This window comes from Diabrotica virgifera, chromosome 10 (genome assembly GCF_917563875.1).
Source record: "Diabrotica virgifera virgifera chromosome 10, PGI_DIABVI_V3a".
Taxonomy (NCBI): Eukaryota; Metazoa; Arthropoda; class Insecta; order Coleoptera; family Chrysomelidae; genus Diabrotica; species Diabrotica virgifera.
Window position 1 is genome coordinate 16520348 of NC_065452.1, and position 25309 is coordinate 16545656.

At 32.1% G+C, this 25309-nt stretch overlaps 1 protein-coding gene across 2 annotated transcripts in view; it reads right to left on the reverse strand.

Moving 5' to 3' along the window:
* Nucleotides 1–20691, reverse strand: part of LOC114333246 (isocitrate dehydrogenase [NAD] subunit gamma, mitochondrial) — a 49007-nt gene extending 28316 nt beyond the window's left edge. For both annotated transcript variants that reach the window (XM_028283108.1, XM_028283107.1), the window contains exons 1-4: nt 20470–20691; nt 20357–20416; nt 7915–8134; nt 3307–3497 (exon numbers count right to left, since the gene is read on the reverse strand). In XM_028283108.1, coding sequence (XP_028138909.1) covers nt 3307–3497; nt 7915–8134; nt 20357–20416; nt 20470–20526 — 528 coding nt within the window. In that variant the 5' untranslated portion in view covers nt 20527–20691. The remainder of the gene's footprint in view (nt 1–3306; nt 3498–7914; nt 8135–20356; nt 20417–20469) is intronic.
* Nucleotides 20692–25309: the final 4618 nt, after the last annotated feature.

Sequence of the window (25309 nt, forward strand, 5' to 3'; positions counted from 1 at the left end):
GTTGTTGACTTTATTTATTGAAACACCCAGTATATTTTTTATAGCTTGAAAAAACGGACATTTGCCTATCCAGCGATATTAAATTTTTTAAAATCGGTTGTCAAATGACTGAGCAAATAATTTTTAAAATGAAAGATGCAATGTGGAAATCACATATCATAATATCATTTTGCTTAGTTATGTTATTTAGGTATGTGATATCCACGTTGCACCGCTCATTTCAAAAATTAATTACTCAGTGATTTGAAAACCGATTTTGAAAAACTTTATATCGCTGGATAGGTGAATGACCTTTCTTTCAATTTACAAAAAAATATACTGGGTGTTCCATTAAAAAAAAGTCAACAACGTTTTTTTAAAAAATCCGCCATTTTTCTTTTCGTATTCGAAAGCGATATAAAAAATTCAATCCATTCAGACAAAACTTTTACTAAAATAAAACATTTCATCGAAAACCGCATATTTCTATCTTAAGCCGTTTAGAAGTTATAGGCAGTTAAAATGGGGGAAAATATAAGTGGACACCCGGTATAATACATATAAAGTTTCAACAATACAATATAACACACAAGTCGCCCGCTTAATGACAAAATAGATTATGTTACCCTTTATGTAAACTATCCGCTACAAAGAAATAATTAAACTCATTTCTTTAATCAATCGAAAAATAGATAATGCACACAAATAATACACAGTTATTTATACAAATGCATTGTTTGAAAGATCACTAAGTACCGATTCGGCACTCCAGATTGTAAGGAAAAATTCACTAAGTGCAATAATAAGTTTTAATGAGTTTTACCCTGAAACCGAAATTCACATTAATGCACTTAGTGAATTATACCGCAATGAAAAAAGATGTTAGAGTAAAGAGAAGCATCGAAAGAAGTAGTGATCATTATTTACTAGAAGGAAAAATTAAAATAAGCAGCAACGAAGTTGATAAGACTCAGGAACCTACAAGAAATTACAGCGAAAGAATTAGGACATACAAACTAACGAATATCGAAACCAGGAATAAGTATGTAAAAGAAACAGAAAAAGAGTTTGAACGGAATGATAAAAGTGAACATATAAATAGTGTGTAAGTTAAATGGACTAGATTTAAAGAAATACTCTTGACAACGGCAGAAAACGTTTGTGGATTTACAACAAGAAACAACAAGAAAAAACAGACGAGTTGGTGGAATGCAGATATTAAAAAAGAAGTGAAAGAGAAGAAACGTTTATGGAAAATGTATCTACAAAACAAAAATCAGTTGGTCTACGATAAATATAAAGACCAAAGAAACAAAGTTAAAACAATTGTTAAACAAGAAAAACAAAATGCATGGGAAGATTTTGGGAAAAGTATGGAAGACAATAGAACACATAATAATAAATTATTTTACTGAGTCCTAAAAAATATGAGAAAGGGACCACACATGAAGCTTCAGCAGGTTAAAGATCGGAATGGGAATATAATAATTGAAGAAGACCACATTTAAGAAAGATAGAAAGAATATTTTACGGAACTCTTAAGCAGAGACAAGACGACAGCAGACAGCAAAACAGTAACGTTAAACAATACAACCACAGAAGAACATGCCTTAACCCAACTAAAAATAGGCAAAGCTGCAGGTATAGATGGATTAGATGCCGAGTTGTTGAAATATCTGGGATAATTGGGCAAAAGGAACTTTATGAACTGTTAAGCCTAACATGGAAAACTAAAAAAATACCGAATGACTGGAACACGGCTACAATATTATTGCCTATACACAAAAAAGGAGATTCTAGAGAATGTGGAAATTACAGAGGCATATCGTTGCTCTGTTCAACATTAAAAGTCTACGAAATTATCCTAGAACGGAAGCTCCGGAATTTAGTCGAACCTAGATTAGCAGATATTCAAAGTGGGTTTAGGCCAGCACATAGCGTCCAGGACCATATCTTCACTCTACAGCAGATCTTCGAAAAAGCAATCCTAAAAGATGAAACGGTATATTTGGGATTCCTAGATATGAAAAAAGCTTTTGACATGGTAAGCAGGGAGGGAATATGGCGAAGCTTGACAAATAAGGAAGTGGATATGGAACTGATAACCACAATCCAGAGTTTGTATTACAATACCATAAATAAGGTAAGAACAGGCAATCTTATTTCCAGCAAATTTACAAATAACGACGGTTTCAGACAAGGAGGGGTATTGAGCCCCCTACTGTTTATCTGTGTAATAGACGAAGTAATGCTGGCCAAAAACAAAAAAATATACCATAGGATACAGAAATCTACAACAAATAAAAATCGAAGCCTGTGTATTTGCAGATGATATTGTTATTGTGGCAAGAACTGAAAGAGCTCTGGAGGAGAACATAAGAATCTGGGAGGCAGAATTAAAAAATTTCAATCTAATAATTAATATGGAAAAAACAAAAGTAATGGCAATATCCAAGAAAGATGTTAACTTAAATATTGAAATCCAAGGCAAAAAAATAGAACAGATAGATACATTTAAATACCTTGGAATAATTTTAAATAAAAAGGGGACACAAGAAGACGAGATTGGAAATAGGATAAAAGCAGCCACAAGAACATATCATTCGCTGTATAAAAACTTCTGAAATAAAAAAGAAATAATTAGGAAAACCAAAACTACCTATCGCTACATATGGAGCAGAGAATTGGGTATTGAACGACAAACAAGAAAAGAGATTGCAAGCAGCGGAAATGAGGTATTTAAGAACAGTTGTGGGAGCTAGGAGAATCGATAAAAGACGTAGCGAAGATATTAGAAGAGAATTAAAAGTAAAATCATTAAAGGAAAAAATTCACGAAAAGAAATTAAAGTGGACTGGGCACTTATTTAGAATGAACGACGGCAGACAGGTTAAAATGACATGGGAAGCGAGGCCGATAGGGAAAAACAGGAGAGGCCGACCAAGGAAAACGTGGAATACAAGTGTGATGCAAATATTGCAGAATAGAGGAAAATCGTGGTAGGAATCCAAATAATTAGCTAGGGACCGAAAAAAGTGGCGTAAGTTCGCAGAGAATAACGAGTAAAGAAGACACCTCGACACCTTACGGTATAAGAGGATCATCGATTATGTATGTATGTATGTATGTTTGTATGTATGTATGTATGAATTATACCATAAGTTATCTCAGCAATCAGCAATTATCTTGCAATGGGTTAGAGCCCCAGGTGACTTCTCCAGAGCTGGGCAGTACCTTATTGAGTTCAAATTGATGAAAATGTCAAAATCTCAAAAACTTGCACTTAGTGAGTTTTACATCTAATAGGATGATTTATAAACTACTTACCTCGTGTTCTAACATAGCATATTCACCCTCTGTATTCTGCCTGATAATTACAATGTCAATATCTTTTTGTCTAGCAGGGACACCTGGGTATGATTTAACATGGAGAACATTGACAAAAAGGTCTAATTCATTTCTAATTGCAACATTTCTTGATATGACTTCAGCACTTTCACTTTTTGTTTCGATGTTACCTTTAAAGAAAAGAAAAGATTGTGAAAAAATTATTTACAAAGTAGAAGTCAACAAACATATGGCATATATACAAAATACAAAGAAATAAAGTTAAATAAATCATCAAAGAGGCAAAAAAGGATAGCTGGGAAGAGTTTGGAAGAAAAATTCAGGAAAATAGTGAAGGAAACAGGAAGTTATTTTACAGAACACTCAGAAACATGAAAAAACCAAAAAGAGTAAATCTTAATCAAATAAAAGATCAACAGGGAAATATCATAACAGACGAAGAAAAAATTATGGAGCGATGGCAAGAATATTTTACAGAGCTACTAATAAATCGTGAAAATAAAATATTGATAAAGGAAAAGAAAAATGGGGCCGACAGCATAACCGAATCAAATGAAACTGGAATACATAGAAAGAACTAAAACTAAAGGAAGCTTTGAGTAAAATTAAAGTAGGGAAAACACCAGGATGTGATCAGCTAGATGCAGAATTATTAAAATCCTTGGTCCAAATGGAAAGAAAGAATTGCTGGAAATACTAAATATGGCATGGAAAACTAAAAAGGTTCCATCGGAGTGGAACATCGCAACAATCTTGCCAATACATAAAAAAGGAGATACTAGGGTTTGCGAAAATTATAGAGGAATATCTCTCTTATGCGTAGGACTAAAAGTATACGAAATAATAATAGAAAGTAAATTACGTAAGATGGTAGAACCAAGACTAGTAGTAGTCCAGGGCGGATCTGTTTTGAGATGGACGTTGAGAGGTGACTCAAATTTTTTTGCAGAAATTACTTGAAAATAACTCAAATAATAATATTTGAGTTATCCTCCCACTCAAAATGGTCCGGAACATTGTTTAAATAATCAAAATGTCAAAATATGAAGGAAAATTTCGATTTTTTTATTGGTTTTTGATTATAACTTTAAAACTATTCATTTCTGAGAAAAATTGTATTGACATAAAAGTTGCGTAATTAAATTTCCTACAATACAGAATTGGCTAAAAATTTAAAAAATAGTCACCCTTGTGGCAAAATAGCAATAATTGCGAAAAAAAAACCATACAAAAACAAGTATTCGCATTTTACGTTTTTCAACCATTTACGCTACACTTAGGATGTTTATATTTTACCCAGAAAAACTTTATGATATTATAAAACAACACTGTAAATTTCATTAAGATCGGTTTAATAGATTTTGCAAAATAAATTTTGAAATACAGCTTTCGCAAAAAAAATTAATTTTTTTTAAATGTTGCAGGACTGAAAATAAAGCAGATAGTAAGTTGAATTTTTTTTGCTTATAGAAGTGTACTGTACCTTTCATTTGCAATCTGCAAAATTAAAATCGAATAATTACCACGGTGTCAGGAAATTTTTTAAGTAAACATTAATTTTTGGTGCTGCGTGCAGGACAGCGGTGTTCGATTCACACAAGTTGATTTCCATCAAAATTTCTTCTAATCTTTATTTAATATATTATTTTCTTACTCTATATTTTGTAGTATTTTAATATTTTAATTCCACAAAAATCAAACTAATTTTATTATTGTTTGTGAAATACTGTTTAAACAATTGCATATGTTTAAAAATAATAAACTTTTATTCTCTAAGTTAAAATATATGAATAAAGAAAGTTTTTGCTAAAAAAAGTGTTATTTCAAAGGATAGAGTATGTGTTTTTATTTTGCAATAAACAAATTTATCTATTTATATCGAAATGTAATAAAAATTAAAATGTATCAATCATTATCAAAGGTCATTGAAATGCCCAATCAGAGCAAACTATCCGCTGTCCTGCGCGTAGCACCAATAATTAATGTTTATTTAAAAAAATTCCTGACGCCGTGGCAGTTAATCGATTTTAATTTTGCAAATTGCAAATAAAAGGTACAGTACACTTCTAGACGCAAAAAAAATTTCAACTTGCTATCTGCTTTGTTTTCAGTCCTGTAACAATTTAAAAAACGAATTTTTTTTGCGAATGCTGGATTGCAAAATTTATTTTGCAAAATCAATTGAACCGATATTAATGACATTTACAGTATTGTTTTATTGTATCATAAAGTTTTTCTGGGTGAAATATTAAGGTCCTAAGTGTATCATAAATGGTTGAAAAACGTAAAATGCGAATACTTGTTTTTGTATAGTTTTTTCGCAATTATTGCTATTTTGCAACAAGGGTGACTATTTTTTAAATTTTTAACCAGTTCTATATTGTAGGAAATTTAATTATGCAACTTTTATGTCAGTACAACTTTTCTCGGAAATGAATACTTTTAAAGTAATAATCAAAAAACGAAGAAAAAAGTCGAATTTTTCCTTCATTTTCTGACATTTTGATTATTTAAACAATGTTCCGGACCTTTTTGAGAGGGAGGATAACTCATATATTATTATTTGAGTTATTTTCAAGCAATTTCTGCAAAAAAATTTGAGTCACCTCTCAACGTCCAAATGTACTAATATGTTTACAGATCCGCCCTGGTCTATAGATGCACAAAGTGGATTTAGACCAGCAGACAGTGTACAAGACCACAATTTTAGTTTCTAACAAATAATTGAAAAAGCTATGGTCAAAAATGAAGAAATCTATTTAGCATTCTTAGATTTGAAAAAGGCATTTGATATGGTGGACAGGACAGGAATCTGGCAGAGCCTAGAGAACAAGAATGTGGATGAAAACTGTTGAAGGTTTTATGTAGTCTGTATGAAAATACTAATAACCAAGTAAGAACAAGAAACAGAACTTCAAAAATCTTCAAAAATAACGATGGAATCAGACACGGTGGTGTATTGAGCCCATTATTGTTTATAAGCGTGATGGACGAAGTAATAGAAGCTTGCTGGCCAAAACAAAAAATATATTGTAGGATACAGAAACATGCAAGTAGTCAAAGTAGAAGCATGCGTATTTGCAGACGATATAGTGCTTATGACAAACATGACAATGTGGACAGAAGAATTAAAATCATACAAATTAAGAGTAAACACTGAGAAAACTAAAGTGATAGTAGTAATAAAAAACAATACAAAAATAAACATTAACATTGAAGGAAATAGAATCGAACAGATAGAAGTATTCAAGTATTTAGAGATAAGTTTGAATAATAAAGGGACACAAGAACAAGAGATTGGTGCCAGAATAAACTCAGCAACTAAAATATATCATGCACTATACAAAAACTTCTTGAACAGAAAAGAAATAACATCAAAAACAAAAATGATCGTATACTAAACAGTGTACCAACCTGTATTAATCTACGGGGCAGAAAACTGGGTACTCGACGAAAAACAAACAAAGCAACTACAAGCAAGTGAAATTAAATACTTGAGGAAAGTGCTGGGTGTTAGAAGAACAGACAGAAGAAGAAACGAAGACATTAGACAAGAACTAGGAACGAAATCACTAAAGGTTAAAGCAGAAGGTTAAATGTTAAAGCAGAAGAAAAGAAACTGAAATGATGGGGACGCAAGATCAGAATGAACGAAACTAAACAAGTGAAGAATATATGGAAAGCGAGAAAAATAGGGAAAAACTGTAGAGGACGACCAAGAAAAACATGGAACAATAGCATAAACGAGATTCTCAAAGAAAGACGGAAGACCTGGAGTGAGGGGAAGGAACTAGCTAGAGACAGAAAAGAGTGGCGTTTTGTAGAAAAAAATTAAGAGAGCTTGTACACCTCGACACCTACGGGTATAAAAGGTTTTCAATTGAGAGGATTAGATGCTAAGGGGTACAAGTGACAAAATATTGTAAACTGAGTTAAGTACACAAAATAATACTAGATAGTAATAAAAATTTAGTGGGAAAGAGATACAGGTGAATTAAACTACTGGTGGCGACATATCGCAGGTTCTAGTTTGACTACTTACGAAATATTTAAAAACAGTTTGCGGCAAACAGGTATAACTTCACTTGTATCCCTTTGCCTGTAAGGTGTTGGATATTATTTTTGGTGATTTGTTTAGTATCTTTGCAAATCAAGATTTGTTTGCAAAAAGTATTCAAAATAAGTGAAATAATAACAAAAAATGTACCAAGTAAGTTTTCATAAATAAAAATGTTTAATTTTTACGTAATTTTTCTTTTATTTTAGTTTAAGAATTTAAGAAATTCGTAAGGTACTTAAGTGGCAAAGAGAAACAAGTGCAAAATTTGAAGCAGAGGGGTACAGGTGCGAACGTTTTTTTTCCAAATTTCAAATATTTTGAATGAAAATAAATACTAACTTTACAAAAGCTTTTACAATTAGATAAATAAAAGGTATACAATTAATTCAAACTAAGTTCATAAGTGATTAATTTGCTGTAGAATTTACTATGTAAATTTAACTTCGTTTTTCTCAATTGAACCATTTTATCACTTCTACCCCTTAGCACCTGATCCCCTCAATTATGTAGGTATGTATGTATGTTACCTTTAATGGCCACACCATTCCGTTTTATAGATGTAAGTGCATATTCCAACTCTGCATTAGATTCTGATTTTGGATCTATGTCAATGACTTCAAAATCTACTGGTGCTGCAGCATACTTAAATACCTCCCTTACATATGCCATTAATTCTGGACCAATGCCACCTCCAGGTAACATTGAAACTGCATGTCTACCTCCATATAAAGCAATGGGTATTGAGGTCTAAATTATTTCAATATTTATTTAGTAAACATTATAAATATCTGATACAACATTATACAGTATGTATTGTAGAGTTGTAATGGAACAAGCGTAAACTGAACAACAATGTTTATTTAGAATTGTGAATATTTACTATTCACATTTTTAAAATAATAAATGTTATCATATGCTCTCCAAACAATACAAATACCCTAGAATCTAGACGAAGTTTAATAATGAATATATCGCACCTACGCTCAAACAGTGTCATAAGTCAAAGAAGAAAAGTATCGAGAAAACGACGTTTAAAATTTGTGCTGGAACTTTTTCGGGTTTAATTCAAAAACTGATAAAATTAGTATATTAACTATTTTAGTCAGTGACAAAGGTTTTTGAAGCTCTACAAAATAGTGTAAGCATTCTGCTAAAAATATTTAAAAAATATATATTTTTTTTGAGTTGTGACACTTTAGAAACACAACTCAAAATAACAGAAAGAAGACAGTTAAAAAGTGAAAGGGACATTGATCCACAAAACATTAGGGCACTCAATAAAGACATATCGAAAGCTGTAAGAAGAGGAAATTTAAACATGAAAAAATAGTACAGACTATAGAGCAAAACCGGAGCATGAAGGTAATGAGACGAAAAATGGCGACAAGTAGAAAAGGAATTTTCCATCTTAGGGATAAAAAGGGTGAGATAACAACAGACAGACAGAAAATACTAGGAATAGTCGAAGAGTTCTACACTATATTATACACAAACCAAGTTAACAATGTCATAAATCCAGAAAATAGACACAAGATACAAAACCAGGAATCTGAGGATATTCCAGAAATTACTCAAGATGAGATACAATATGCACTCCAAAAAATGAAAAACAACAAGGCTCCGGGAGATGATGGGATAGTTACAGAAGCTATAAAACTTGGCGGAACTTCTCTTCTGAAAAAAATACAAGACCCCTTCAATCTCTGCTTGTATAGTAAAAAAATTCCTATAGCTTGGAATAACTCAATTACAATTCTTCTGCATAAAAAGGGTGACAACATGAACCTAGAGAATTACAGGCCAATTTCTCTACTCAACCATTTATACAAACTATACACCAGAATAATAACCAATCGATTGGAAGCAAGATTTGGGCTGTACCAACCAAAAGAACAGGCTGGTTTTCGCCCCAACTACGGTACAAATGACCACCTACAGTGCATCAAAGTCTTGATTGAAAAATCAATTGAATACAATAGACCTCTAGTTCTAACGTTTATAGACTTCCATAAAGCGTTTGATATTATCGAACTACCCGCACTACTTAAGGCATTGGAAAAGTGTCGAATTGATCATAGGTACACCAATATTATAGAAAATATATACAGAAATGCTACAACAACTATAAATCTGCACGGTCCTACCAATAAGATATTTATCAGAAGAGGTATTCGACAGTGAGATACTATGTCGCCTAAGTTGTTCATTACTGTACTTGCACATGTTTTGAAATCACTGGAATGGGAAAATAAAGGAATAAATATCGATGATGAGATGCTTAGTCATCTACGATTCGCAGATGATATTGTTCTGATATCAGATGACCTAAAAACTGCCAATGATATGTTGAATGAACTCCGCGATGCAGCACGTAAAGTAGGTCTAAATATTAATTACCAAAAGACCAAAATGATGACGAATTTAGTTCCGAGCCATCCTTTAAAGGTAGAAGACGTCGAAATTGAAGTTGTTGACAGCTACATATACCTTGGACATACGGTAAAAATTAGCAGAGACAATCAAACTGCTGAGCTGCTAAGAAGAATAACTCTGGGATGGGCAGCATATGGAAGACTACGTGATATTTTTAAAGGTGATATACCTATCAGCTTAAAAAGAAGAGCCTTTAATCAATGTGTCCTGCCTGTTCTTACATATGGCGCAGACACTTACCTTAACAAGGACATCTGCACGAAAACTACAAGTGATGCAACGTAGAATGGAAAGATCATTGTTAATTAAAGAGATAGGGTAAGAAACGAAGAAATTCGTAGAAGAAGTGGTGTAGAAGACATAATAAAACACATAGTCAAAATTAAATGGAAGTGGGCAGGACACGTAGCTAGAATGAGAGATGATAGGTGAACCAAAAAAATCTTGGAGTGGAGACCGAGAGCGTATAGACGAAACCCGGGAAGACCACCCACAAGATGGACTGACGACATAAAGAGGATTTGTACCAACTGGATTGCAGCAGCGCAGGATAGATCAGAATGGAAGTTTTTCGAGGAGGCCTATATTCAGTAGTGGACGACTATGGGCTGATGATGATGATGTGACACTATACAGATAAAATAACGAAAAATTTACAAAAAAATATTTATTAAAAGTGGACCTTGCAGTACAGAATATAATACAGTAGACTCCCTCTATAACGAGAACTGAAATGGAGGCCTAATTACCTCGTTATAAGCGGATCTCGTTATATCAGACAACAATAATATTGAAATGTTTTGAAGCCTCTTACGTAGTTTATTAGGTGTCGATGGTGAACAATGAGACCTCGCCATCGTAAATTTTCCCCAATATTCAATATCCGTTGATACACAGGACTTGCCTCGATAATAACACAGATGTTGGGAATTTCTATTTGAAGGGGTGTTTACAGGCAGTTGGGGTGTTTATTTATAGCCACTTCTGCCCTAAAAACAGGTAAAAACCATATTTTCCGGTTTCATTTTTTCTCGTTATAACCAAATATTCCTCGTTATAGTTCAATAGGAATTTTATGGGACACCTAATTTACCTCGTTATAAGCAAAACCTCGTAATATGCGTGTTCGTTATAGAGAGAGTCCACTGTATAATTATTATTATCGGGTTAACAGAGTTATACTTTTTAATGATCTAACTTTAAAAATATAAGTGACAACATTAAACAAAAAATACCGCAAAAAGAAAGATAAATGTGTCACTTTTCTTGAGCACATTAGCAGATTGTTTTAAATAAAGCAATCACATATACTGTCTTAAGTTGTCAAACGACGCTTTATACAGATCTTAGATGGACAAATGCCTTGCGCAAGTCGATATGTGACACCGTTTATGTTCGGTGCATCGTTGATTTTGGTTAACCATATAATGATGCTAGTGTCATCTAACGTCAAATACTTGAACTATAGACGTAACACTTTTTGAGATAAAATTTTGTAGTTTTACTAAACTGTTGGTGCAATAAAACTGTTTTTATTTTTTTTTGAGTTGTGATACTGTTTGATAAAATACAAAAGAAAATCAAAATTATATGAAATGGCATAATGTTTACCCACATATTGCACACCACATTCAAAAGTGTAATAACTCAAATTTCATTTTTGTGTTTATCTCACCAACAAATCGCATTACTCATCATCTTTTTTTTCAAAAAACTGTAATATCGCAACATTAAAAATAATTTAGTAGATGGAGTGAAACAATGTCATAATTAAAAAAAATCTTAAATCAAAATTCATGGTCCCATACAATTAGTATCATTCAAACATATGACAAGAAGGTGCGCTAGTTTCTGTTGAAAAATGTATTAAAAAAAGTATTAATTCAGAAAACAACCTTATAACACCAATGTCTTTTAACATTTCTTTCAGGAAAAGTGTGGTAAATCAAATTTTTCACAGGAAAATTGTATTCAAAAATTGAATCGGAAAAACTGTATTATTTTGAATCAAAATGTTATTTTTAGTTGTTATTTTCTTTGAGCAATTTTTTTCCTATCCTAGTTCAGTTGTAAAGGTAAAATATTGAGACAAAAATTAAATGTATACTACCTAAAATTAAAAATAATATTAAAAACTAATCAAAGCAAATATTTTGTTTATACAGGTACACTAATATTTTTAGTTGTTACAGTTTTGAATGGGCAATATGTGGTCTACAATCACCTGATTAATGTGTGTATGATTTGAGATGATTTAAAAGGATATTAAAAAGCAAGCATTTCTCCTTTTTATAAGTAGCATTTTGTATGTACAGTAGAACCCCGCAAATCCGAACTAATTGGGGGGGCCGCCGGTTTGGATTCCGAAAAGTTCGGATTATCCGAAAGTTAGCCTGGAAAGCATGGATGAATAGTGCACTGTTTGAGGAATGATTTGAAAAACAATTTGTTCCATCCGTTTCGATATTCAATAAGGAAGTGAAGAAGCTGTTTTCCTACCACCAAATATGACCACCTTATTGCAACCCATGGACCAGGGTATTCTGCAGTTTATAAAACTGTACTATAGAAAAAATTTGGTACGGACTGTATTAGAAAGCGAGGAAAGCCGTCCTCTACTGACAACCTGAAAAAAATCACCGTAAAAGATCTCATTTATTGGGTGGCTGAAGCATGGGACAACAGCCCTTAGATTTTAATTACAAAATCATGGAAGAAGTTGTGGCCAGATTTGCAATTTGAAGAAGCTCCATTACAAGATGATCTAGAAGTCGTAACAAAACTTCCAAGATGTGAAAACAAAGAAGAAAGTGCAATTACAAAATGTATTGAAGCTGATGACAATGGGCACCCCTAATGAAGACGAAGAAAGCGAGAAAGAAGTTTTTCTGTCAGATCGAGTGTCACGCGCAGTTGCCACTAAAGCTCTGGATGTGGCTCTACGTTACGTGGAGCAGAACTCTGCTGCGTTACCGGTCGATGTAATGTTTATGCGTAAATGGTTTAACATCGCTGCGTTAACTCGCTACACCTCCATGCGTCAGACGAAAGTTACCGACTTCTTAAAGAATACGCCTTATTAATCCTACATTGTTAAATTTTCTGGTTTTGCTATGTATAACAAACATGTTTTTAAGTTTTTGTCTTGAATTTTTAAATTTTTTTAATTTTCCGTGGGTTCGGATTTGCGGGATTCTACTGTAATGTACAGGGTTATTCACTATATTTTGACCCCCCCGTAAACTGCTTTATTTACAGAATTAGAAAAAAATGTAAAATACTAAAGTTATTCGATTTTTAAATTATGATTTTTTGACATATATATTGTACTAGTGACGTCATCCATTTGGGCGTGATGACGTAATCGACTATTTTTTTAAATGGGAATAGGGGTCGAGTGCTAGCTCATTCGAAAGGTTATTTAATTCCCTATTCAGTAATGTAAAGAATAACATGATTAATTATACAAGGTGTCCAAAATTTTTTTTTAAATAAATTAATTGACACAAAAAGAAGAATGTAGGTATGTAATGTATGTAATTTATTTAATTTAAAATACATTTTACTGCCGTTAGAAAGCAGAAATAAAAGTTTATTGCACAAATAAACATTGATTTTTGCTTAAATTCAATGTTCAAACTGCCAAGAGGCAGATGGGTGGCAGCTTGAACATTGAATTTAAGTGAAAAGTAATGTTTATTTGTTCAATAAACATTTATTTCTGTTTTCTGACAGCAGTAGAATGTATTTTGAATTAAATAAAATTACATACATTCTTCTTTTTGAGTCAATTAATTTAATTCAAAAAAATTTTTTCTGGGCACACTGTATAATTAATCATGTTAATGTTTATATTACTGAATAGAGAATTGAATAACCTTTCAAATGAGTTAGATCTCGACCCTATTCGTATTTAAAAAAAATAGTTGATTACGTCATCACGCCCAAATGGATGACGTCACTAGTACGATATATTATATATGTCAAAAAATCATAATTTAAAAATCAAATAACTTTTGTATTTTACATTTTTTATAATTCTGTAAATAAAGCAGTTTACGGGGGGGGGGTCAAAATATAGTGAATAACCTTGTACAGTGTATAAACGAATGGACACTAAATAGAAAAAAAGAATGGAACACCGACATAACCAGAATGGGGGAGACACGTATGGTCAAAATAGAACGAGATAAATCACCAATAGGTAGAAGAAGTATCGGCCCTCCATGCAAAAGATGGAGTGACATAGAATCTATCCGCCATTGAACAAGCAGAATTGCTTATAAAGAGGAAGTAGAATAAGTAACATTGGCAATTCATTAGTTTGTCTACATTAAGAAAAACAAAAGAACACTACACGATATTCAAACAAGCAAGTGTGATGTAAACAATCATGATATTTTTAATTTTAAATAATTTTTAAGTTATTAATTTCCCACTTATTTTATCTGTTTCATAGAGATCTTTTTTTTTACCAAAAGAGCATTATGTTAACAAGCAATGTCAGGCTAATTAATTTAGAAACCAATTTATCTAATTCTGAAAGTAATGAGTTCAAATACAAAAGAAATACAGTAAAACCTCCGTTAACCGAAACCTTTTTAACCGAAATATTGTTTAACCGAAAAGGCTGACAGTTTCAATAATTTCGTCAATAAAAAGTAAATTTTTATCGAAGAGCGGAAACAATTCGATGTTAATTTGTCAACATCGTCAACATTGCATTCATACAACTAAAGAACGGTCCATTGGACCGTGACAGTGTGACGTCAAAAAGGTTTCCAAACAAAACAAAGATCTGTCAATTGATTATATACGTGGTTTGTGTCATCATTTATAATTTTATTTTGTTTTAAAAATCATCTGCGTTTGATTAATTGGAATAATGACAAAAAATAGTTAATTAAAATGAATGAAATTTTAAACTGTTTTAAAAATATTTTATATAATATTTAAGTACTTACAATATCAAATGATAATAATTGTTTTTGAACATCAGTCTCTTTCGGAAACTTAAAAGACTAGCAAGTTCTCCTCTATGAGGCATGAGCAGTGACAATCGGGTACCCAACATATTACCATTTTGTAAAAATTAAATAACGTACAAGCACCACATTCCAATTATAAAAACGAAAACAAAACTTTGCCAACATTGATTTGACGTCACGACTATCATGGTCCAAAATATACAACACATTACGAAATCACCTGATAGAATTTTTTAATACCAACTTTGACCAAGAATACTATGTAATTTGATAGAAGAAGAATACAAAAAAATGTTATTTTTAAACGGAATTCTTGTTATCCAAAACGGCCTCCCCCCAATTATTTCCGATAACGGAGGTTTTACTGTAACCATATTCCAAATATAAATTGAGGCCATGAGAGCCAGAGTGGCCAAACTGATAATAACATTACTTTACATAATCAAAGAAAATGATCAGAAGCTAATAATGTCCAATTGTTTTAGTAATTGTATGTTGACCAAGAATGATTCTTTAATACTTTACACAATCAAAGAAAATGATTAGAAGCTAACAATTTTCAATTGTTTTAGTAATTGTATGTTGACCAAGAATTATTCTTGGTCAACATACAATTACTAAAACAATTGGACATTGTTAGCTTCTGATCATTTTCTTTGATTATATAAAGTACTTTTCTTATCAGTTAGACCACTCTGGCTCTCATGGCCTCAATTTTAACACATGACAGAACTGCAGAAAACTCAACTAAAATTTCTAAAGCAATATGTAGACAAAGTTAGAATCTAAACCAAAAATTCTGCACACAATTTTCAAAACAATGTTAAATTTACAAAGACTGAAAGACTCCTTAATATATTATTGTGTATCATTTTGTCAATCAAAGATAGAATAAAATTTTTATTTTTTTAATATAACGCGGGCACATAAATTTGATACATCCTGTATATTGATTTGTAACTATTTATTATAAGTTAGTTTTTAAGCAGTGGGTTTATCCTTAATGAGTTTTTCCCGGAAGAATTAAAGACATTAGTAAATAAAGTGACATGAATAGACAATTTGTTTTGGGATGATAATTTTAAAACGTTTGCTTTGTTACGTGCGAGGCCAAAAGCCACAGGTAATTATTATATTTAGAAAAATAAGGTAGATAAAGTTGGAATTTTAAGTCACTTTGTTCAAGCCCCAAGTAAATTTGTAGAATTCCCGAAAAGTAATTATGATGAGTAGAAGTATTTGTTTGAAAAGATGCATGGGTTTTTCGAATGAAAAAAGTGGAATGGGGACGAGAGAAGGGTGAATGTTCAGATATTTTGGAAAAGGAGATTATGTGACCGGCATCGCAGAAGAGCAGTCAAAGTTTTCGTGAATGGTTCAGAAGCAAGTACCAGTGGTTGTTAGATAGTGAAGAGTGTAGCTGAAAAGTGGAACGAGAGACAGATCAAATTGAGAAGAAATACCTCTTTGATTCTGTAAAGCCCAAGGGAGAGAATATTATTGTGAGAAAGAGAGGAGAGAATTTTTGAGTTTTTTTTAACGAGTACTGGTCAAAAGAGGCCTGCTCGTGTTTTGGAGAATTAGTTGCTGGTATGCTGCTGGATTGATGCTGAGAACGGAGAGGGCTTTGATGGGTAGCCTAACATAATCAACAAGGAAGAGCTGTTTGGGTCAAGAGGATACATCATTGTGTGTGAATCAAAAGGTCAGTCAATAATTTATGTGATAAATTTTCTTTATGTTCAGAAGTTAATTTTTTTTTGAGTAAAAGCATATGAGCTAAGATTCCAATATTTCAAAAATTTAATAGGAAGTATAAGTAGTTTTGCGAATACCTAAATTTGTTTGTGTAGTTTGTTTTATTAATGTTATCAAGAACAAACCGATAAATATTGGTTAAATTAAAATTAATATATGTGGTAAGAGTTTCATTGGGACAGTTATGCCCACAGGATTTAATTGATAGATTTTCAGAGTATTGCTTTTGATAATAAAAGATATTTGTATGTGCTTATTTATGGTATTTCTATTTATTTCCTTTTCCTATTTTATCCCGATAAGGATCAACTAAGAGATACTGAAGCCACGAGAAAGGATAAGTATAACTTAAGATAATTTAGTTATTTTTTTTTTGTATGATAAAAAGGCACCCTGAGATTTTTCTTAATATTTATGTATGATTTGCGACAATTGACTAATTAATTAAATAAATACTAATTATTATAAAAGTAAGAGAAAGCAGATCATAACAATTTGTACTTGTTATAGTCAAACCCCGAAGTTCAGGCATTCCTAGGTTTGACTAGTCAATCCTCAGGTCTGACTAACATTCTTAGTCAAACCCCGAAATAAATTCCATTTTCAGCCTTTGACAAGTCAAACCTAGGAAAGACTAATTTGTTCAGGCAAACGTCGAAACTTAATTTTATGAAATCGGGCTTTGATCAGTCAAACCCCGATCAGGCATTAAAATATCATAATTTTTTAGATTGGGTTTAATAAAACGTCATTTTTTAATTTTAATGCTTATTGTTTTTATATTGTCAAAATTAAAATAAAAAATTAGTCTTTATTCTCACATGGTGAAACATTATAACATTTACAATTGCACAATACATTAGACCTTTTATAATTAGATAATTTTGAATAGTATTTTTTATTGCAGTAGCATTTTATAAAGACTTGTCCCCCTTTAGAATCTTTTGCACAGATTTTTCTTAGAGACAGCTGAAATCTTCCTAATTAAGAAAATTCTTTTTGCATTCCTGTATTTGGTACCTCGAAAAAAGTGTGTTTATTGTTCCGTGTTTCATTCCTACAGTTTTATGATACTTGTATGATACCCAAAACCTTTCAAGCATCTCCTTTAGTTCTATCAAAGCTGAGAATAGGTATGGTTACAGTTTTTCCGACCGTAATTGGCCCAAAAATTTTTATTCAGTTAATTGTTTCATAAGATTAGCCTGAACACGAAGTTTGATGTAGGCGTACTCAATATGTACCACAATGAAGAAGTAATCTCAATTATTGAACAATTTTCTTCCTCTCTTAGTAACGATGGTCCAGGGGATTTTTCAGTATGGTGATCTTTTTTTCTCTTTTTTCTTTCTCTATCAAAGGCTTTTGCTAAATCAGTAAAGATATCATCAACTTGAGAATTATTTATGGACGAAGCAATATAGTGACTGAAAATGCACAGATTTGTTTGAGTTGATTTTTTGTTTATGAAACCATGTTGTTCTTCCATTAAAGTTTTTGAAACATGAGTATACAGTCTATTGTACATAATTTTTTCCAAGATTTTTGAAAGAGAAGGCAATACTGTTATATGACGATGATTTGATATTAAACTCGTATTTCCAGATTTGTGGATAGGAGTTATTCTACCTGCCTTAAGCGCATCCGGAAACGTGCTTGTCTCTAAACATTGTTTAAATATCATTTGTAGGGGATGTAACAGAACTTCTGAAACTGCCTTAAACAGGTAAGAAGGAATCCCATCCACACCTATAGCTGCATTACTTTTTAAAGACTTAATTGCAATATTGATTTCTTCTAGAGTTATACAATCAACACATAATTGTTTAAGTTCATATTCCTTGTAGGAGTCTGTTATTATCAAACTAGTGTTAGAATGTATAGATTCAAAATAATGTGCAAACGCATTTGCTATATCACTTTCAGATTCGTAACATTCATCTTCATGTTTATATTTATATGCAAGTGTTGAATTTGATCTTTTCCCTTTTAGGTATTGCCAAAACTCTTTAGGACTATTATTTATATTACCTTCAATATTTTGAATATATTCTCTATAACATTTTTTAATAAGTTTTTTAACATCATTCCTAACTTCATAAAACTTTTGTAAATATGTGTTATCTTTTTTTGTTTTCTTAAAAAATTTATTTTTTAATTTAATTTTTTTAATTAATTCTTTTAAATACCAAAAAGAATATTTCCTTGATTGGCTTACCTTCTTATGTGGAATACATTGATCTAGTATATGATAAAGAGTATTATAAAATTGATTGACACATACTTCTGGGTTATTTGAATTGATACATTCTTGCCAATTAGTGTTGTATATCAGATAATGCAGTTGAATATAGTTACCTTTTTTGGAATTATATGTTGGTGGTGGTGCAAAGTTTGTGTCATTTACAATAGTTTGATTTGGCGTTTTGAAACTAATGTCAATTTCTAAAGGAGGATGATAACGATCAATATTCACAAGTGATGTATCTGACTCAATAACATTTGTTTCAGTTAAATTTGTTAAAACTAAATCTAATGTAGAATTCAGATGATTTTTAACATTATTAATTGAGTATAAATCATATTTATTGATTAGTGATTCAATAATTTTACCTTTAAGTGTTGCATTTAAGAAATCAAAAGTACTTCCATTTATTTCATGAACGTTGAAATCACCAATTATGTACATATTTTCTGAGAGAAACTTATCACCTTCCTCCAGGCTTTCTAAGAATAATTCATAAAATGAGATATTAGACCCTGACCTAATATATACACAGCTCACATACACAACCCAAATGAATAGTTAAGTAAATTTAAAATTCCAGCACTTAATGAGAAAGTTGCCACTTAATACAGTAGACTCCCTCTATAACGAGAACTGAAATGCCGGACTAATTACCTTGTTATAAGCGGATCTCGTTATATCAAACAACAATAATATTGTGCATACATATAAATGTATAGTTTTCTAAAACATTAACTTCCTATAGTGAAGCCATTCGGAGCAATAGAAGATGCTAAATATTGTTTCCTCAACAATACGGCTTCGCCATCATAAATTGTCAATTTCCTACAATATTCAATATTGGTCGATAGATAAACAGAACAGGAAGAAGTTTACTAGAGGCAGTGGATTTTATTACGGCACTGGCCTCGATAACCACACAGATGTTGTGATTTCTGTAAACAGGCAGTTGGGGTATTTATTTATAACCATAGAAACATATCCTTCAATTTGATTTTTCCCCATTGTAACCAAATATGCCTCGTTATAGAGGTGCTATAGTTCAATAGGAATTTCATGGGATATCTAGTGTACCTCGTTATAAGTGAAACCTCGTAATAACTGTGTTCGTTATAGAGAGAGTCTACTGTAGTATCATCAGTATCATATTACTTCTCACCAGATGAATTGATAGGGTTTTCTAACTCTTCCTATATCTGAAGAACCTTCTTTATCGAATCTGGCAGTGTACAGTACAACAGATCGACATTTGACTGAGTCTGTCAGTCACTTCTAGGATCGCCTAGTCAAAGCCCGAAACAGATTATTTTTCCTTCAACGTTTGACTGAAAAGTTAGGCACTCCTAAGTTTGACTAAAATCACTTCAGTCAAAGGCCGAAAATGGAATTTATTTCAGGGTTTGACTAAGACCCTTAGTCAGACCTGAGGATTGCCTAAACTTCCGGGTTTGACTATAACATATACATTGAGGTTAGTATGTATTTTAGAAAAGTATGAGAAGTATTCCCTTAATAGAAACTTAAAATTAATAGTGCACTTACTTGTTTCTTAATTAGGGGTGTTTTATGTTGAAGTTCAAAGGCTGACATTGTGGATTGGGCCTAAAAAGGAATTTTATTTATATGAGATTTGATTATATAATATACTATTTTACCCTAAAGATCCTTTGGCCCAAATTAAATGTATTCTTTTTCATAACTCTGGATGCCATTTTAACTGATTAAGAAGTAATTTCACGGTCTCAACAATTGATTAATTTAAAATTTTATCCTATGGTCTCCATTTATTTTAGCCTTCACAAACTTCACAAATAGGAAGACAAGAATAACCCGTGCTTGCTCTTGTCAAAATGTCAAATCTGAATCTGAAACTGAAACTGAACATTTTTATTTCAAGTGACTGAGTAGCGCCAAATCTAGGCAACTTACAATTTTCCATTGCAGTGCTGCCTGAGTTTCACTTACATGTCCTTTTTGTATTGATCGTTAAAAATCTTTCGATTTTATGATAGTTAAAAAAATTGGGTGGTCCGAACTGACTTAGCTTTGGATACAAAATAATACCCCGACTTTCAATCAGTCCATCATAACTGATCATGATGATTAGTCAGAGTATAATTTCTCCAAAGAAATCTTGAAGATGGGAGATGATTTAAAAAACCTTTTCTGGTTGACAAAAAATTAGACAGACCCTGAAGTACAATTAAAATATAAAGAAGACAAAAAGAAGTATACTCACAAAATTCAAGAAGCAAAAAAGCACTGTTTCCATAATGCTTTTCACAACAAAGATAATCATCAAAAGCAAAAATTTATTTGGAAAACAGTTAATATAAAAACTGGAAAAAAAAAGGACAGTATAACAACATCGAACAACAGAAAAAATCGAACACTCAGGAAGTTTTATAAACGATAAAAAAAGAGATGGCAAATAATGCTTTCGGCGTATTCTTTACATCATTTTCAAAAAGTGCAATAAATGCCAAATATGGGGGTTGACCAAACATTCTACTTTTATCCTATATACTATAGACCAGAGGTCGGCAACGTTTTTAATGTAAAGAGTGAAATACTAAATTAAAAATTCATGGCGGGCGCCAACTATTTTTGACCTAACAAACATACAGTGCCGGTTTAACACAGTCTGCCGCCCGGTGCTGATACGGATGCCGCGCCCAGGCTCAAAAATATTTCTTAACTTTATTTCAATTAATAATTAAAACCGGTATAATTTGACTTAAACTTTCAATTGCTGTCAGCAGAATTGCTATTTTATTTTTTAATCAAACGTTATTCGCGTTCAAAAATTGCAATTTCTCGATTTTTTGAAAGTTCCACCGCGTTTATCTCGAAGACTATGCATCCTACGAAAAAACTTGTAAGAACATTTTTTGCTTAGAATTACCCAAGAAATACAAAAAAATGTTTTATTTTGCGAAAAATCGATTTTGTGTAATTCCTCAAGTTCTTTGTTTATAACAATCTTATCGACATCCGGATCAACTGTTACCCAAAAAATTCGTGTTCTACGGGTCAAAATACATAAAAAAACTTGGGTAAGTCCATCTAAATAAAGGAGCCCGTAGCACCCCCTCCTGGACACAGCACTAATTTGTTTATAAGCCAAAAAATTGTTTATAACTTTAAAATATTGCTGAGGCTGCTTAAATAATCCGATTTCAATTCTGTAAAGTGCATTAGATAGGTGGAGTACTTCTTTATATGTAAAAAAATTGACAAATCTTTGTATGTTCTAGTTTTTGTTGTGCAATATTTTAAAAAATTTTAATTTTTTAAAAAAAGTTTAGATTGCAAAATTATTATGCAAAATCTAGTAAGTTAATTTTAATGAAATTTGGTGTACGGTCTTATCACATTAAAAAAATTTTCTAAGCGAATTAGGAAGGTTCCAAGTGTAACCTAAGTGATGGAAATTAATTGAATAAGGACATGTTTGTTTTGCCCCCTTATTTTATATTTATTGCTATTTTGAAGCAAGGGTGATAAATTAAGACATTTTTAACAAATCGCATCTGATAGAAAATTGAATTATCTTTGTTTTATTCCTATAGAACTTTGTTCTAAAATGAATAGTTTTTAAGTTTTGTTGAATACCCAGTAAAAATAAGCAACGGCAAATCTAGGGGATTTTTGTTATTGTATGATGTAGTTGGAAACAATGTTATATAAGTGTCAGATGTCAACTAGAAGTAAAACATGTGTCAAAAAGAAAAATAAATGTTGATTTTGATGTTTAAGTTATTTGTAGAATTATTGAGTTTTCTTTTAAAATAAAACTGACTAGAAGTACTTCGGTGTTTAATTAACATCCACGCAATTCTGCAAAACATCAGGTTATGGCCCAGATCACTTGTTTTCGTGAGTATTTCGCCAGTAAAAAAAGTCAGTGTTGAAGAGCCTGTGTCGGTAGTTTGCCGCGGCCAACGAAAATAAAAAAGAAAAGCTGAAAAAAAGGTGAAAAAGAAGCTCGAGTATATATACATAAAAAAAGAAAAACATAAATCCGAAAAATGGAAAATTCATCGGCTGCGTTGAAACTTAGTGGTGGTGACAACTGGGTAGCCTGGAAATTTCAAACAAGGGTAGTGCTAAAAAGCCGTGGTTATTATGACATAGTAATAGGAAAGTCTGTGAGACCGAGCACTACTGGAGATGACCAAAAGAAATGGGATGCTGGTGATTCAAAAGCACAAGAATTTATAGTAACCAGAATAGAGCAAGGCCCTATGACACACATTTTATCCTGTGAGACCTCGAAAGATATGTGGACAAAGTTGAAGTCTGTCTACGACAAAGAGTCAGAGGTGAGCATTCATTTAATGCAACAAAAGTTTTTTCTCTTGGAGTTTTCATCAGGTAAAAATGTTGCCTCATTCATATCACAGCTTGAAGAGATAAAAAATAAGCTAAAGCAAGCTGGTGAAGAGCTGTCCGATAAAATGATCATGACAAAAATACTTATGGCATTGCCAGAGGAATATAAGCATTTTCGGTCCGCATGGGAATCCGTACCATCTGATAAACAAACCCTAGATGAACTTACATCAAGACTACTTATCGAAGAAGAAAGAAGTAAGTCAGCACAGGGCAGCACAGCATTGGCGATGAAAAGTGATACAAGCAGAGAATTTAAAGGGCAAAAGAAAACCAGGTTAAAGTGCCATTTTTGTGGCAGAGGTGGCCATATTGCGAAAAATTGCTTTTTCAAGAAGAAAGAGAGAGATAATAATAGCCAGAAAGACATAAAAGTATGCAGTCAATGTAAAAGACGAGGACACAACTTACAAGAGTGTTGGTTTAATAAAAATAAAAATGAAAAACAACAGACAAGCAGAGAAGAAAATAAAATTGACAGTAATGCATTCATGGTATATACTGGGAGTAAGAAAAATAAAAATGAATGGTGCTTGGACACAGGAGCTAGCGAACATATGTGCTGGAATCAAGATCTGTTTGAAGAATTGATAGAGATAAGCTATAAAAAACAAGTAAAAGTCGGAAATGGAGAAAAATTACCAGTTAAAGGTATTGGAAAAATAACTCTATGGGCATTTAATGGTAAGAAATTTATAAAGTCAACCCTGTCAGATGTATTATTTGTGCCAGATTTAAAATTTAATTTATTCTCAGCTGGATGTGCCTTAGATAAAGGTTATAAGATGTTTTCAAACAATGAAAAATGTGAATTTTATAATGACAAAGGAGAAATAAGAGCATTGGCAACACGGGATAACAAATTATACAAAATGTTATTCTCACAAGAACAAAACACTGAAACCTTTGCAAATATTTTAATTTCGGAACGCACCCCTAACGAAAACTTGTCTGACGGTCAAGTTCAAGAAAACAGCTGTTTAGTAGATGTATTTTTATCAGAGTGTAATTCTGCAAAAACAACAGAAAGTTTGAGAGTTTGGCACTGCAGACTAGCACATCAAAATACTACATATGTGAGAAACTTTTTAAGGCAAAATAACATTGATTTTATAGACGAAAAATTCGTGTGTGAACAGTGTTTAACAGGTAAACAACACAGAATACCATTCAAGTTAAGTGAATCAAGAGCAAGTGAGCCATTACAATTAGTGCATACAGACGTATGTGGCCCTATGGAAGAAGAGTCTTTAGGGGGAAATAGGTATTTCCTGTTGTTAAAGGATGACTATACAAATTATAGGTACGCGTATTTCATGAAAAATAAATCAGAAGTTAAGAAACACCTTAAAAATTTTATATCATTAGCCGAGAGAGAGACAGGCTACAAGATGAAAACTTTACGATCAGATAACGGTTTAGAGTTTATGAACCAAGAAATAAAGGAGATGCTTGACTATCAAGGCATAAAACATCAGAGATCAGTAGTGTATACGCCTCAGCAGAACGGTAGGGCTGAGAGGGAAAATAGAACCCTAGTTGAATCAGCCCGAACTATGATACAAGGGCAAAAGTTGAATAAAAACTTGTGGGCAGAGGCCATACATACAGCAGTGTATGTTTTAAACCGAACAGGCCCTAGTAGCATAAAAAATGTGACACCTTATGAATTATGGTACAAAAAGAAAGTCAATAATATTTCTACACTCAAGAGTTTTGGTTCTAGAGTATCAGTGCATGTCCCAAAAGAGAAGAGATTAAAATGGGATGCAAAAAATATGTTTGGTTTCTTTATTGGCTACAGTGAGGATGTAAAAGGTTACAAAATATTTGTCCCAGACAAAAATAAAGTTGAAATTCATCGAGATGTCATATTTTTGCCCGAGAAAACCATAGAAATAAAAAATGGGGAGACAGACATGAATAAAAACATACAGATGATATGTGAGGAGATAAAGTCAGAAGAAGATGACAGTGAAGCAGAAGAACCTCAAAATAATAGAGAAGAAAGCAGTGAGAGTGACCTCGAAACTGATAGCAGTATTGAAGATGTGAATGAAATAGAGCAGGAGCATGGATATGACCTGAGAAGACATATAA